This window comes from Dipodomys spectabilis, unplaced genomic scaffold, assembly GCF_019054845.1.
Source record: "Dipodomys spectabilis isolate Male_0828 unplaced genomic scaffold, ASM1905484v1 ptg000051l, whole genome shotgun sequence".
In the NCBI taxonomy this organism is placed as follows: Eukaryota; Metazoa; Chordata; class Mammalia; order Rodentia; family Heteromyidae; genus Dipodomys; species Dipodomys spectabilis.
In genome coordinates this window covers 7,603,309-7,618,371 of record NW_024870728.1, presented here as the reverse complement: position 1 = coordinate 7,618,371, position 15,063 = coordinate 7,603,309, and the positions used below count along the sequence as shown (strand labels likewise).

Below are 15,063 nucleotides of genomic sequence, written 5' to 3'. Positions count from 1 at the left end.
TGCAAATTAGCTGTTACCACTAGATTTTTTTTTTTTTGGTGCTGGTCCTAGGACTTAAATTCAGGGCCTGGGTGCTGTCCCTGAGCTTTTGTGCTCAAGGGCTAACTCTACCACTTGAGCCACAGCTCTACTCCTTTCTTTTCTGGTGGTTTACTGGAGATGAGTTTCATGGCTTTGAACTGAGATCCTTAGATTTCAGCCTTCCTGAGTAGCTAGGATTACAGGTGTGAGCCATGGGCACTGGCTTCATTAGCAATTCTAATCATACCATCTTCTGTGCTGATGAAGTCTTCTGGTTCTCTTGAAGCTATGCAAGTACTTTCTGCTTATTAAAAACCCAGCTGAAAATTGCCATCTGCGCCTCTTCATTGGCATATCACTGAAGCTCTCTGCAACTGGAATCTAGGATCTGAGTGGTGACACAGGACTCTGTGGTTGGCTTAGTACCCTAGTCTGGTCTTTAGAGTCTCAATCCATTCTGAACAAGAGGTTCCATGTTTTCACGTTGCACAGGGCTGCACAGATTGCATAGCTGACCATGATAGTTATATCAGCTGGAAAAACTGGCTAATGATTTTGGCAAAACTTAAGATGTTACCTATAGTTACCTAGAAGAGATGAAGAGCACCTTTAAACTCCCAATTTCTTCTTCTTCTTCTTTTTTTTTGGCCATGGGGCTTGAACTCTGGGCCTGGGCTCTGTCCCTGAGCTCTTCAGCCCAAGGCAAGTGTTCTACCACTTCAGCCACAGTGCTACTTCCAGTTTTCTGATGGTTAATTGGAGATAAGAGTGTCATGGACTTTCCTGCCTGGGCTGGCTTTGAACCTCGATCCTCAGATCTCAGCCTCCAGAGTAGCTTAGGATTACAGGCATGAGCCTCCAGCACCCGGCCCCAATTTTTTATTCTAGGTCTTTGTTTCCTATCCATCGATCATATCCATCTGTCCATCCACTGACTCATCATCAATCTGCCAATCTATTGATCAATTGATCAATTCATCGATCCATCCATCGATCCATCCATCTTAGTGTTGGGCCTAGTCTTTGTTTTTGTGGTTTTTTTTTTTTTGGGTCCAGTCGTGGGGCCTGAACTCTGGGCCTGGGCACTGTCCCTCAGCTCTTCAGCTCAAGGCTAGCGCTCTACCACTTGAGCCACAGCGCCACTTCTGGCTTTTTTTTTCTTATGTGGTGCTGAGGAATCGAACCCAGGGCCTCATGCATGCAAGGCAAGCGCTCTACCACTGAGCCACCTTCCCAGCCCCTTTGTGGTTTTTCTTTTTTCTTTTTTTGTCATTTGTGGGACTTGAACTGGGTGCTGTCCCTGACCATCTTTGTGCTCAAGATTAGTGCTCTACCCTTGAGCCACAGCACCACTTCTGGTTTTTGAGTTGTTAATTGGAGATAAGAATCTCACAGGGAGGGGCTGGGAAGGTGGCTCAGTGGTAGAGCGATTGCCTTGCATGCCTGAGGCCCTGGGTTCGATTCCTCAGCACCACATAAGCAAAAAGAAAAAAGATGGAAGTGGTGCTGTGGCTCAAGTGGTAGAGTGCTAGCCTTGAGCTGAAGAGCTGAGGGACAGCGCCCAAGCCCAGAGTTCAGGCCCCATGACTGACCCCACCCCCCCCAAAGAATCTCACAGGGACTTTTCTGCTGGGCTGGCTTTGAACCATGACCCTCAGATCTCAGCCTCCTGCGTAGGATTACTGGCATGAGCCACCAGCACCTGGCTCATCCTTGGTTTTCTTTGAGACAGTTTGACTCTGTATCTTAAGTTAGTCTAGGACCTAGACTCAGGCCTATATAGCCGAGGCTAGCCTCAGAGCAATGATTCTCCTGCTTCAGCCTCCTGAGTGGGATTACAGGTGTGCCCCACTATTCCTAGCTTAAATGCTGCATGAAAGGAATTTAAAAAACCTAGTATGTTCTCCAGAGGAAAGAAGGTGTTTACTATGAGTCTAAATGATACCTTTTAATAAACAGACATATTCAACCCAGCTGCAAATGTAGCTAGATTATTCTTTTTTATGAGCTCACAGATTTTTAGCCTCATCTCATATGGCTGAGGGGAGAATGAGTTAGAGTTACTCTGTTTTCTCATGCATTGTTTAAGCCACTGGGGAGAAAGCAGATGTGGATGTTCTAATTATCAAGGAAGGCTGCTCAGCATTCTTGCTGCAATTCAACAGATGCTCGCTAATTCTTCACTTGGTCCAGGAGAGGCCTATGTGGCTATTTACCACCCCCCCCCTTTTTTTTGGTAAGCATATGCTATGTGCTATTATTTTAACTTTTGACCTGAAGATGGGTCTTTTTTTTTTCAAGAAGAAGCCGGAAGATGAATTATCTTCCCGCGGCGAGGGGGACATTTGTCTATAAGGCAAATCATGTTTTTATAAATAACGTTTCACGCAAACACAGCTGCACCCATTCACTTGTCTCGCCTATGACTGGCTTCACGCCGTAACGGCAGACTTGGGATAGAGACAATATGGCTCTCAAAGCCGAAATGCGGCCTCTCTGGCTTTTTACAAAGCTTTGCAGTATCTTGTCAGCAATTCTTCTAGGAAGGAACTTTTTTCCGTGAAACACTTGATCTGTCCATACTGCTGACTCCCAAGGGCCGATCGCTCAGCCCCCAGCTGGAATCAGCGCTCGGTAGAAGTCTGTGGAGTTGACAGATGAACTGGAGCATGAACTGGAATGTGTCCACTTCCTGACCAGAAGCACCTGGCCCCAGGAGACCCCGCACTTACTTGTTGCTGCTGAAGCTTTTGTCCCATCTTCACTGACTTCAATTTTTGCTTTTTGTAAGATGTGAGAAACATGAAGGTTTTCTGACCCTGTTCCCAGAAAAAATGACAAAAAAAAAAAAATCAAACCAAACCAGCATTTGTTTCTCATGTACACCATCCATTGGGTGGGGGAAGCAATCCCAAAGTCATGGAAGATTCCAGTTCTTCAAAAGTGTCAGAGAAGTAACCTCTGACACTCCTGCAGATTGAGAGCTGTAGGTGGCTGTCACTTGTGGTGATTTTCAATCTCTGCTAAGTGAACTGGAATGCTTATTTTCTTCAGACAGGTCCCAACCTCCAGTGTGTAGTGCCTCTTAGCCATTCAACTCTGACCTCTATGAATTTTATTTTAGAAATGAAAAGAGCAGAGCTTTGAAAAGTATGCCCACCTTCCCAGAAGATGCAAGACAAAATATTATTATTATTATTACTACTACTACCACCACTATTGCCGGTCATAGGGCAACTCAGGGCCTGCGAGCTGCCCCTGAGCTTTTTTGCTCAAGGCTGGCACCCTACCATTTTGAGCCACAGCCCCACTTCTGGTCTTCTGGTAATCAGTTTGAGATAAGAATCTCATGGACTCTCCTGCTGAGGCTGACTTTGAACCATGATCTTTATAACTTAGCTTCCCGAGTAGCTAGGATTATAGACGTGAGCCTACCAGCACCCAGAGAGGCCAAGGTGTTAAGGAATCTGCTCCCAAGCCACACAGCTAGCGGCAGAGTAGGTGCTGGCTTTTCTCAACACTAGTCACCCACCACCTCCTGGGCATGTGAGCAACAGAAAGGCACTCAGTGTGAGGAGCGTTAGACATCTGGGCATGACTGCATATAGACACCTGCTGCGCTTTGGAACCTTCTAGAGGACTCACTTGCCTTCTCCTCCACGCCCGAGCAGCCAGCGGTGCCCATGGGGGGGACATTCCAGGAGGATGCCGGTGACAGCCAGCATTAGACACAGGTCAGGAAGCAGAGGGGAACATGTGTTGTGTCATCTGATTGTGAACTGTCTGCACCAATGCTCGGTTTGACAAGGACCAGTTGTGACGGAGATGCATGTCTCCTGGGCCTAAGTCACTTGGAAGGTTAAAGAGAACAGCTCGGGGGAATGTGGAGCCTTCCTGTGAACACTTCCTACTTAGATGAGCCAGAAGGGGAAAGGGCAGGTGAAATTAGTGTCTCTCAAACCTGACTGGACTGTGTGACAATGAAGTAATCTTGTGTAGACACAAGGTTGTGCATTTCCAACAAGCTTCCAGCTTGAGGCTATTCCTGCTGGGCTGGGGCTATCAGAGGACCAGACTGTGAGTGACAAGCAGGTATCAGAATAGAGCTGCGATTCCGTCAGAAGGGTTGGATTCGTCTCTGAGGAGGTTCTCAGGGGCCATGGGAGTTGCTAATGAACCAATTTCCTACCAGTCAAGGAAGGAAACACAATGCCAACTGGGGTATGTATCATGCTCAAGCCACCACTTGTCTTTGGAAGAAGACTGCTCTGTTCTAAATTTCAAAGGAAAAGAACAAACTTCAGACAACTCCAGCAAAAGTAGCATAGGCTAACCAATAAAGGGACATGACCTCAGAGATATCTCAGTTGCTTTGGCAAACGGAAGTTCTGATCAGACCCACTCAAATTCATGTTATTTCAGATGAACTAGTATAAAATATCAAAATACACATTTTGGATACAATGCTTGCTTATAGGTGCTTGATGGAAGTAAACAAGTATCTGACAGCTCAGTAATCGTAGCCAGGCACAAGTGTCTCACAGCTATGATCCTAGCCACCAATGTGGGTGAGACCTGTGGCTCTCAGTTCAAAGCCAGCCTGGGCAGACAAACTTAAGAGACTCATATCTCCAATTAACCAGCAAAAAGCTGGAAGTGTAGGTGTGGCCCAAATATCAGAGTGCCAGCCTTGATCAAATAGCTAAGCAAGAGCATGACACCTTCATTTTAAGCTATAGTACTAGCACCAAAAAAAAAAAAACAAAACAAAAAACCCAAAAACAAAACTTGACTTTTCTTCAAACCCAACATCAAAGCTTACAATGGAAAGAGAAACTGGTATCTAAGGAAGAAGGTCAACAGTATAATTTGGTGATACATTAAATTAAAACTTGGACAGTTCTAGAGTTAACACACTGCTAATTCTGATCTTTTTTTCTCTTTGAACAAATTAGAAACTTGAACATTTTCTTCAAGTCGATGAGTAAGTTTTAAATTGGACGTACTTGTTATTTTTGAAAAATTTGCCTTTGATGACTCAAACATCTCAGTAATGCCAAGAACTCTCAGTGGCTCCTTCAGATCTGTTTGTGCCTCAGCTGTGAACCTACATGAAAGCAGAAAACGGAGGGGGGAACATCACAAGCCAGCAACGAGACAAAAATGATATCATCAGGGCATCTTTTCAAACAGGTTCTTTTCAAAGTAAGATCTGAACACCCATCTGAATTGTGCCCTGACTTGAAATCTTAAGATTTAAATACCAGGTAAGCAGAGAACAGCTCCTCTACTTACTTATGATAAGTATGGTGTTCTCGCCTTCACTGGCAAGAGATTCCCTATGTGAACACTTTTGGAGATCCACATGAGCTCTGACTCTTACTGTGATGTGAAAGTTCACAGGGTTAACAAATTTCTGGTGTTCTAGAATATTGGTAGCTATTTTCCATATCCAACTAAAGAGCCACCATCTTGGCTGATGTAGATGGTCATCATATTAGTCAAAAGAGAGGAGATACATTCCCAGTAGTTCATGTTAGTTTCTGATTGTATTTCACTCTTAAAACAGGTGACACAGTATTACACATGGGTACGTGTCTTGACTATTTGTGGTCAACCTCCCCGTGGAGCCATCCATCTGTACATGTCAATTGTTAAATCTACAGGAAAAGATGCATCAATCCATTTTATCTGACCCTATGGAAGAGCAGCAAGAAAGGTAAGCAGACTCTCACCCCAGGTGGCCTAAAATGGTTATTTGCTCATTCTTTGTCCACCAAGCTCTGATGTCACCATCCGATTCATTTAGATGCAGCACTGCTGACTTGAAGGCTTATTTTCCAAAAGAGAGAGCTTGGTTGAAGTTATAATACTTATTGTAAATGTATTCCTCTGACTACTTAACTCAGTGAGAAGATAATCAAAGGCTATTGGAATTCTCAACTACCATCTAAGCATGCACAGTGGAATGCTTTGGACAATAGATGAAAGGTCAAGTTCACAGTCAGTGAACAACATTCATTGTCTCCTCCATGGGGCAGGTCAAAGTGTTCTTGGACTTCATGGAAATTAGGATTCACACAGAGTTTGGGATTCCTTTTCCCTTGGTCTCAAGTCATAACAGCTTAAATTCCACCCAGAGTTTACTTTCAGACTATAGCAGAAAAACTGCCATAAATACTAATGTAAGAACTTTGAGCTGAAAACTGATGGCTCAAACATAAAATCCCAGATACTCGGGAGGCTGAGAGCTAGCGGGCTGTGGCTCCAGGCCAGCTTGGGCAGAAAAGTCCATGCAACATCCATCTCTCCAAAATACCCAGCAAGATACAGGGCTGGAGGTATGGCTTAAGTGGTAGAGCACCAGCAGAAAAGCTGAGACCCTGGTACTGGCCAAAAAATAAATGAGAATCTTGGTACTAGCCAAAAAAAAATGAGAATTCTACCTCGGTGGAATATTATAAAATATTTATGTACCTCCTACCTTTTGGGCCTTGGTCTTTAGCAACTTAAAGCAGAAACTTAAAACAACTCAAATGAAACTCCTGATGAAAACATACAGATTTCTCTTAAAACTTGGTTGTATTTTGGCCCATGCTACAGGATAGCACATATGTTTTTCAGTGTTTTTGAGCAGAACGAGGTGTGTTCAGAGTTTTCACAAGGTGATGAAGAACCAAAGTTTTTTTTTTTTTTTTTTTATCATTAACCCACCATTCCAGAAATCTAGGGATTGAGAGAAAGCTGTCAGAAAACAGTCTGGTATCCCCACAATGCCCTTTCTACAATATACAAGAGGCCTCGTGATGTGCCATATTCTCCACTCACATTTCTGGTACCCAACACACCAGCTCTTGATGGTCTTATCTGACAGAAGAGGCACTTACTTGGGCAGGATCACCTGCACCCTCTTGGGAACCATGGTGCTCATCCAGCTGTCGATGGTCTTGGTGCTGATGTGAGGGATGATGGCGGACAGCGGGGTGGAGCTGTCGGTGGGCAGCGCGATCAGCATGCTGATGCTCTCCCCGTGGTAGGGCAGTTCAATGAAGGTGTACCATAAGTCATTGGGGGTGCGTGTGGATCCTAGGGAAATCAGAGGCACATTCAGGCAAGCTTGGTGAGGTCTAGAAGGGGCACAAGCACTTGATGATTCTCAGGAAAGCTTTGGGGGAAGACAGCAAGTTCTAAGGAGGACAAAGACAAAGACAATGATCTCTTCCCCCCTTGGTTGCAGAATTCTTTCTCATCAAGACAGAATGCCTCTGGGCTGCATTAAACTCACTGTAATGTGACTGAGTATAATTTAACCTGATCATTAGGTACTCAGTGTACAGTGATGCAAGAAGTCGACCTTTATACAAGTAAAAGAGTGAACTTCAGTGCCTTAGACTTAAAACAATTACTATTCTTTAGAAATAAATTGGTTGGTCACCAGTGGCTCACACCTGTAATCACAGCTATTCAGGAGGCTGAGGTATGAAGAGTAGGGAGGAACAGAAGGAGAGAAGAAGTGAGAGGACAACACACAAGAGATTAAGCTTTGTTAAGGAATTAATACTTTTAGCCATGCCATATGGTGTGAAGCTCTCAGAATACCTGATAGTGGCCAGGTATGGTCGCTTGTAATCTTAGATATGTGGAAAGTTGTGGTAGGAGATTCACTGTCTCAGCCTGGGCAAAAGCAAGAGACCCTAACTGAAATAAAAGCCAAAGCCAAAAGGGCTGGGGTGATAGTTCAAGTGGTAGAGTGCTTCCCTAGCAAGTACAAGGCTGAATTCTATGAAAAATATCTACTACTGCAGGATGACATCAATTTTTTTTCCTCAAGAAGAGGGTTGGCAATTGATCATTGCTCTGCCACTAGTGCAGTTCAAGAACCCAGTGCAGCCACCTCAGCTTGGGAAGAGTGTGTGTGTGTGTGTGTGTGTGTGTGTGTGTGTGTGTGTAAACTCACACCAGCCTGGCTTCTATCCTGGGACTACTCAAGAAATCAGAAGTTAGAATTCTTCACCTTCACTTTTTCAGCCTACATAATAAAATAGTCTCAGTAGAAACTGAAAAATCAATGAGAAAGAAAGGAGGGGAAAAAACCTTCCAAATGAGCCCTTTAATCCTTGAAGAAAACATTAGGTCCCTACTCTGGCAGAGCTAATTTTTAGAAACTGCAAAATTTAGGAAGTAGTTAATAAATGATCACTCTAGGGCATACTATAAGGACCTGGAGGCACTCTGGAATGCCTCAGAAATGTACATAGCTCTGTAAATGCAGACTGAGGCTGTGAACAGAACAGAGCATGCACTGGATCTGTTGGAGGTGGGGAGATAACACAAACCTTCTTCACTTGGTTAACCCATTCCTGGGTGGAGATGCCATTAGTGAGCAGTAAAACCAAGAGCCATGAACCAGTCTACACTCATCACTCAGACCTTCATGGTGACGGATCCCTGGTTCTGCATCCGGGGTCAGCATCTGACCCCAGCAACTGATGACCACTGCTGTATCCACTCATACCCATGCTTAGCTGTGACCGGTGGCTTGAGGAGCTGGGAGATAAATCCACAACTCTCTTTCTCCCTAGTACCACACTACAACTCTTGCAGCATCCTTCCATGGAGGACAAGGATGAAAGTTAAGGACACCAGCTCTGAAGTTCTAGGAACTGGATTCAAACCCTGTTTCAACAGCATACTTACTAAATGACTTGGGCAATGTCCGTCCTTAGCTCTAATTCTTCTTTTTTAAATTTTTTAATCTTTTTTTTTTTTTTTTTTGTCAAGCATGAGGCTTGAACTCAGGGCCTGGGCACTGTCCCTGAGCTCTTCTGCTCACAGTTAGTGCTCTACCACTTTGAGCCACAGTATCACTTCCAGTGTTCTGGTGGTTAACTGGAGGTTAAGAATCTCACTGATTTTCTGCCTGGGCTGGCTCTGAACCACAGTCCTCAGATCTCAGCCTCCAGAGTAGCTAGAATTACAGGTGTGAGCCACCAGCACCTGGCTTTGTTTTTTGTTTCTTTCTTTTAGTATTTAAGTGTTATGGTAGTAGTACTTACTTTACATGGAAATTCAAGGAGATAATGATAATATCAACATAGACACTCAGAAAAATCTTACATCTTCTGATGTAAGCAGAGCTTTGTGAAATCCCTCAATTCTTTTTGAGACAGGGTCTTACTGTGTAGCTCAGGCTGACCTCAAACGGGAGCCTCCTGAGCACTGGGATTTCAGAGGTACGCACCATGCTTGGCTTCCTCGTGTCTCGAATGTTAGGTCATTTCCCACAGTCTAACCATAGAATCAACTCCCCAAAGGAAATCACCTCTGCTGCCCTGGGGCTAAACACTTCCTGATAAGGAAAGGGTATTTGGTAGCCGGGGCCAGGGCACAGGACCCACCTGTGTTGCCCTTGAGTTCTTCCCTTTCAAGTACCCTGACCTAGGCTGGGATGTAGACTCTGCTTTATCATGGGGACAAATTTGACAAGCAGGCTCATTTGCTCTGGAAAGAAACAGAAGTCTCTGACATGAATGGTGATCAACCCAACTGTTAAAGAAAATGAGTAGGTAAAGAGTCAAGGACTAAAACTGTGGAGATGATGTGAGAACTTTCTGGAAGAGGTACTTTTAGGGTGATCAAGTTTTCCTGGAATGCCCTCTATAAGACTATCATTCCTATTTCAAAGCTCCTACAGGGGAGGAGGTAATTAAACTTGCTGAAATGCTTTTTTGGGGGCTTGCAGATGACAGGCATGTGCTCCAACACTGAGCTACATCTCCAGCCTTTTAAACTCGCTGATACACTAAGTTATCATCTTTCTGCAAGTAGAAACTGAAATATGTATTTGAAAATAAAACAATATATAGGTTTCTGAAGATGGTTTTCTCCAGACGGGTCTAAAGAGAGTTTGGGGAGAGTGGACAGGAAGCGAGTGGCTGCTAAGTGATGGTGAGGGAGAGGCGGGCCCTAGGAAGAATGAGGCTCTGGCTTCACTTGCCAAAATGGAGGTAGGGGGAGGAAAAGAGGTAAGGAAGAAGAAGTCTGTTTAGTCTGGGGAACCAGATCTTAGCAGAAAAGCAAGGAGAGAAGTAATGCGAATAGATACCAGTATGATTTGCTAAGTCAGAGGAGAAAGGAAACTGGAAAGAAAACTTAGTTACTTTAAGGGGAAAAAGTCTCAACATCTAAATTCATAACCCTTTAGGTGTGTTTTTAAGCACACCAAAACGTTGTGATGACTCTGACTCCTATTCAAAAAAATTACCTTTTGGAGTATACCAATACAGGTTTTTAAAAGAATAAAAGACTAATAAAAGAATACTTACTGCCATTCATAGGATAGTATGGGAAGTGTACACTATGGAATATCATACAGCTGAAAACAGGATCTAGTAAATCCTAATGAAGTCAGAAAAAGTTTTCCATGATAGCATTTAATGAATAAAGAAAATTATGGAATAGAAAGTACAGTGTAATCTAATATATGCAAGAGCCCCAAACATTTTGTATACCTATAGCTAGGTCTAAGGTGATTTAATTTTAATAGGTGTTTTTGTCCTAGGCAGTGCAACTATAAAGGAACTATTTTTTCCTGTTTTGTATAATATTGTATTTTATTTTGCTGTGAGCATATTTTTCTATTTTTCTTTTCTTTTGTTTTTTGGTGCCAGTACTGGAGCTTGAACTCACTATCTCACATTTTCATTTGGCTTTGTCACTCAAGATTGATGTTCTGCCACTTGAGCCATACCTCCATTCACTTCTGGTTTTTTGTTGGTTAATTGGTGATAAGAGTTTCACAAACTTGTCTGACAGGGCTGACTTTAAATTGCATCTAGTATTATAGGTGTGTGGCATGAGTGCCCAGCTTCTTCTTCATTTATTTATATTTTGTCGGTTGTGGGGCTTGAACTCAAGGCCTGGGTACTGTCTCTGAGCTCTTTTGCTCAAGACTAGCTCTCTACCACTTTGAGCCACAGCACCACTTCTGTTTTTTGAGTAGTTAATTGGAAATAGGAGTCTCATAGTGGGGAAGGGGGGAACTATTTAAAACTGGCTTTGAACCACGGTCCTCAGATCTCAGCCTCCTGAGTAGCTAGGATTTACAGGCGTGTGCTACTGGTGCCTGGCTATTTTTTAAGTAGAAAAATTTCTATCTTTGAGGTACTTATGGGGTGTAATGGAGAGGGGTTTTCTCCTTCCTTTTCCTTTCCATCCTGTCACTTTGACGCTACCACGTGAATCTTTTCACCCTGTGATAACATCTCGGGAAAAGTAAAGGAGACAAACTGAACAAGCGAGACTTGGCTGAGGGCTAGGACAGGATACACGGCACTGCAGGCTGCGGGAGTCTGGGCACAGCTCCTCTGAGGCCTGCCTGGTGAGGCGGGTGGGGTGAGAGGCGGTGGACAGAAACGGCTGACAGGCTGCGTGGTCTGCAGCTAGGAAATCGGTGTCTGCCAGGGCCACCACAGCCTGCGGGGTCTGCACAGGACCCCAGCCTGAGTCAGATCTCAAAGCCATTTTATCAGCAGATCACTTTGCCACCAGGATGCCACCATACTCTGCCACAGGGCCCAGCTGGGTTCCAGTTCCGTGGCACTCCGTAAAAACCCGATGACAGGCACAGGAAGGAGGGCAGGAAGGATGGCAGCAAGCTGATGTCTGGGTTCTCTTATGAGGAACTCTAAGCAGAGCAAGGAGAGATGCTCACACCACATTGTATTTTGAATCCAGTACACACACCAGTCAAGGGGTCCAAGAAACAGACACGCCATCACACCCCTGAGCAGTTTATCAAAGGCATTAAGTTCTGAAGCACCAGAGAAATGGTTAGGTGGGGGGTGGGGGGGGGCAGGTCACAAACAGCAGGTGCCTGAGGGGATGATCCAGGGGGAAAGAGTTCCTGGCCATGGCTCCCTGGTGGAGGGAGGGGGGTCTCTTCCTTCTCACCCTGTATCACCTGCTGGCTCCCCAGTAGCCAACTCCACTGGAAGACAGTGGGCAATGGAGCCACTGAGGCAGCCTTCAGGCAGGACAGCAGTGGAAATCCAGACAGGGTGGGAGGGGCTGAAAATTTGACTCCTCCTCCCCCAAGTTTGGCTGATGCCTGAGATGCAAACTTACTTTATTATATCTCTCAGGAGCCATGTTTACATTTCAATGGTCAGGCAAGAATCAGGGAAGGCAGAGGCAGAGCCAGGATCCAGTACACACTCAGGTTCTGTCCAGTCTGTCTATTCTTTGGCTACGAGAGCACATTTACACACGCACACACACACACACACACACACACACACACACACACACACAGAGGTGCTTAGACAAATTATTTCTGAATAGAAAAGCTATGCGCTTGGAGTACGTCTCTCTGGGAACAGCCTACATACTCAAGCAAAGCATGTCATATTCCTATAAAAGCAAACATTTGAATCTTCCATAGGAATGTCTAAAGAATCCTTGCATTAAAAAAAATCCTCAACTACTGGTTTGTTATTGTTTTTCAACAGTAGAGAGAAACACACAACCAACAATGTCCTTCCACTTAAAAAAAATTTAATGGAGTGGAGATTATATACAAAACATTGACCTAAAATAAAAACCATTCTGCTCAGATAAGCGCTGGGAGGCGGGGCCAGCACCCTGTGATCTCCCTACACCAGCACAGGCTGGAGTGAGAGGCAGGGTGGTGATTGGAAAGTAGAAATGACTTTCTAGAATGAAGGAGACACTTTCTATGCTCAGCTACTCAGGCCAAACTTTCCACAGGGCTTCAAAGTGTAGATAATCTTTGAAGGAACATTTATCAACTGACGATTTGGGCAATTTTTTTTTTTTCTCTAGAAGCCTAGCTGCTGATTGCTACGCAAAGTGACTTGATTAGCTCCCTTTGGAGCAATGACTTAATTTCAGCAGGCAGGCCGCTATTTGGAGCTGAAGTGTGTTGAGGATGTGGGGCCCACGCATCCAGGTATAGCCTGGAGACATGAAGCCTACGTTACAGAGGAAACAAAGAAATTAATTTAAAGTGGATCGAGTGCTTCAGTGAAATGAGATTTAAACATCCAGCGCCAGACTCGTCTTGGTTGTGGAATGATGGCGGGGATTGGTGACATTCTCCCCTGACTATAAAACGGATGCATATTCATTAACCAGAATTTCAATCCCAAATAAGGAAAAACAATTTGGTGTTTGAAATCCTACCACTACGGATGTTTTATTGAACGTTCTGTAAGATACGTCCCTACGGATATATGAATAGAAATTATTTTATGCACGCAAGACTGCTTGGCATCTGCTGTTTGATTAAGCTGATTTCTGATATCAATAGTGCTCTGTATCATCTTTGCACCTAGGTAAATCTACTTTTGATTACCATTCTTGATCTGCATCCCTTGGGATCTACTGGGTCTGGTTCTGGGAGCAGAAAGAATCAGCTCACCCTCATCTTCAACGTCCTTAAAGGAAGTAAATCTGTAGAACACTCCCTGTACATTTCAAACAATGTTATTTTTAATATCTCATACAATAAAAATGCCATGTAAATAACTGCTACCTTGCATTGTGCAGGGAAAATGGCAAGAGAAAAAGATCTATATATATCAAATATGTATAGATTTCTTTTTTGTATTTTCCATCTGAGGATGGCTGAACCTGAAAACACAGAAGCCCTGGAACTGAGAGCTGCCTGTATGCTTGCACCTGGCGTCTGTTCATTTGCTAGTGAATGATTCACTTCAGAGAATAAATTCTCTGGAATGGACTGGGGGGGCAAGACATTGAGGAAGTCCTTCCAGTCAAGTCTCCTCACAACCTGCCATGGCTCCCGCACGCCAAGCCCCCGCCGGCTTTCATCAGTCATTGTAAGTTTTGCTTTTCTCTCCTATCCTTCTCTCTCTTCCCCTTTCTCTTCTTTCTTTCCTGTTTCCTTCCTTCCCTCCTTCCTGCCATCCTTCTTTCCCTCCCTCCCTCTCTTCTTTCTCTCTTTCTTTTCTTCCTTCCTTCCTTTCTTTCTTTCTTCCTTCTTTCCTTCCCTTCCTTCCTTTCTTCCTTCCTTCCTTCCTTCCTTCCTTCCTTCCTTCCTTCCTTCCTTCCTTCCTTCCTTCCTTCCTTTCTCTTTCCTTTCTTTGTCCTTCCTGCCCTCTCTTCCTTCCTTTTTTTCTCCTTCCTTTGTGCCTTCCTTCTTTCTCTCCCTTCCTCTCTCTCTTTCTCTTTTCTTTTTTTCTTTCCCCCCTCTATTTCCTTCCTTCCTTTTTTTTGTTGTACTGGGGGTTGAATCTAGGGTTTTGAATTTGCCAGGCACCCTCCCCCTACCATTTTACATCAGTCCTGGGCCTTGAACTCAGGGCTGGAGCACTGTCCCTGGGTGTTTTTTGTTGCTGTTGTTGATGCTGTTGTTCAAGGCTAGTACTCTACCACTTGAACCGCTTTGGCTCCTTATGATGGTTAGTTAGAGGTAGGAGACTCATGCACTTTCCTGTCTGGGCTGGCTTTAAATTACAACCCTTAGATCTCAGCCTTTGTCTGCTCAGGCTGGCTTTGAACCTTGATTTTTGGACCTCAATTTCTTGAGTAGGTGTGAGCCACTAGTTCCTTGTTTTGAGACAAGTTTGGCAGGGCTGGCTGATCTTACTACCTCTGCCTCCTGAGTAGCTGGGATTATAGCCTTGAGCCACAACATTTGGGTGAAACAGTGCTCTTGAGTTAAGTCAAAGTACTCACAAGGCCTTCTTCTATCAGTACATTCTAGAACCAGCCACCCTCAGCGTGGACTTACCACTCCGGAACACAGAGAGCTGGGCCAGCATCGGCACTTGATAGGACTTCCCATCAGCAGCCACAAACGTCCGCTTCTTCGTATTCTCAGGTTGAAACCTGGATTTCCACAGACCCTTAAAATACACAGCATTGACAAGGACCAGTCTGGTGAGCATGCCATCGAGAAGATCTGGGGACAGCAGGTTGTCGATCATGCCTGTGAAGCCCAAGAGCACAAAGACATTACCTCAGGACCGTGGGCACTAGTGAGGGCACACGGCAGCT

At 44.5% G+C, this 15,063-nt stretch overlaps 1 protein-coding gene across 1 annotated transcript in view; it reads right to left on the bottom strand.

Annotated features, from left to right (window-relative positions):
* Serpine2 (serpin family E member 2) overlaps positions 1–15,063 on the bottom strand; it is a 67,657-nt gene that overhangs the window by 2,673 nt on the left and 49,921 nt on the right. The window contains exons 4-7 of the mRNA XM_042679251.1: positions 14,798–14,995; positions 6,909–7,107; positions 5,028–5,128; positions 2,754–2,840 (exon numbers count right to left, since the gene is read on the bottom strand). Of these exons, the coding sequence (XP_042535185.1) occupies positions 2,754–2,840; positions 5,028–5,128; positions 6,909–7,107; positions 14,798–14,995 (585 nt within the window). The remainder of the gene's footprint in view (positions 1–2,753; positions 2,841–5,027; positions 5,129–6,908; positions 7,108–14,797; positions 14,996–15,063) is intronic.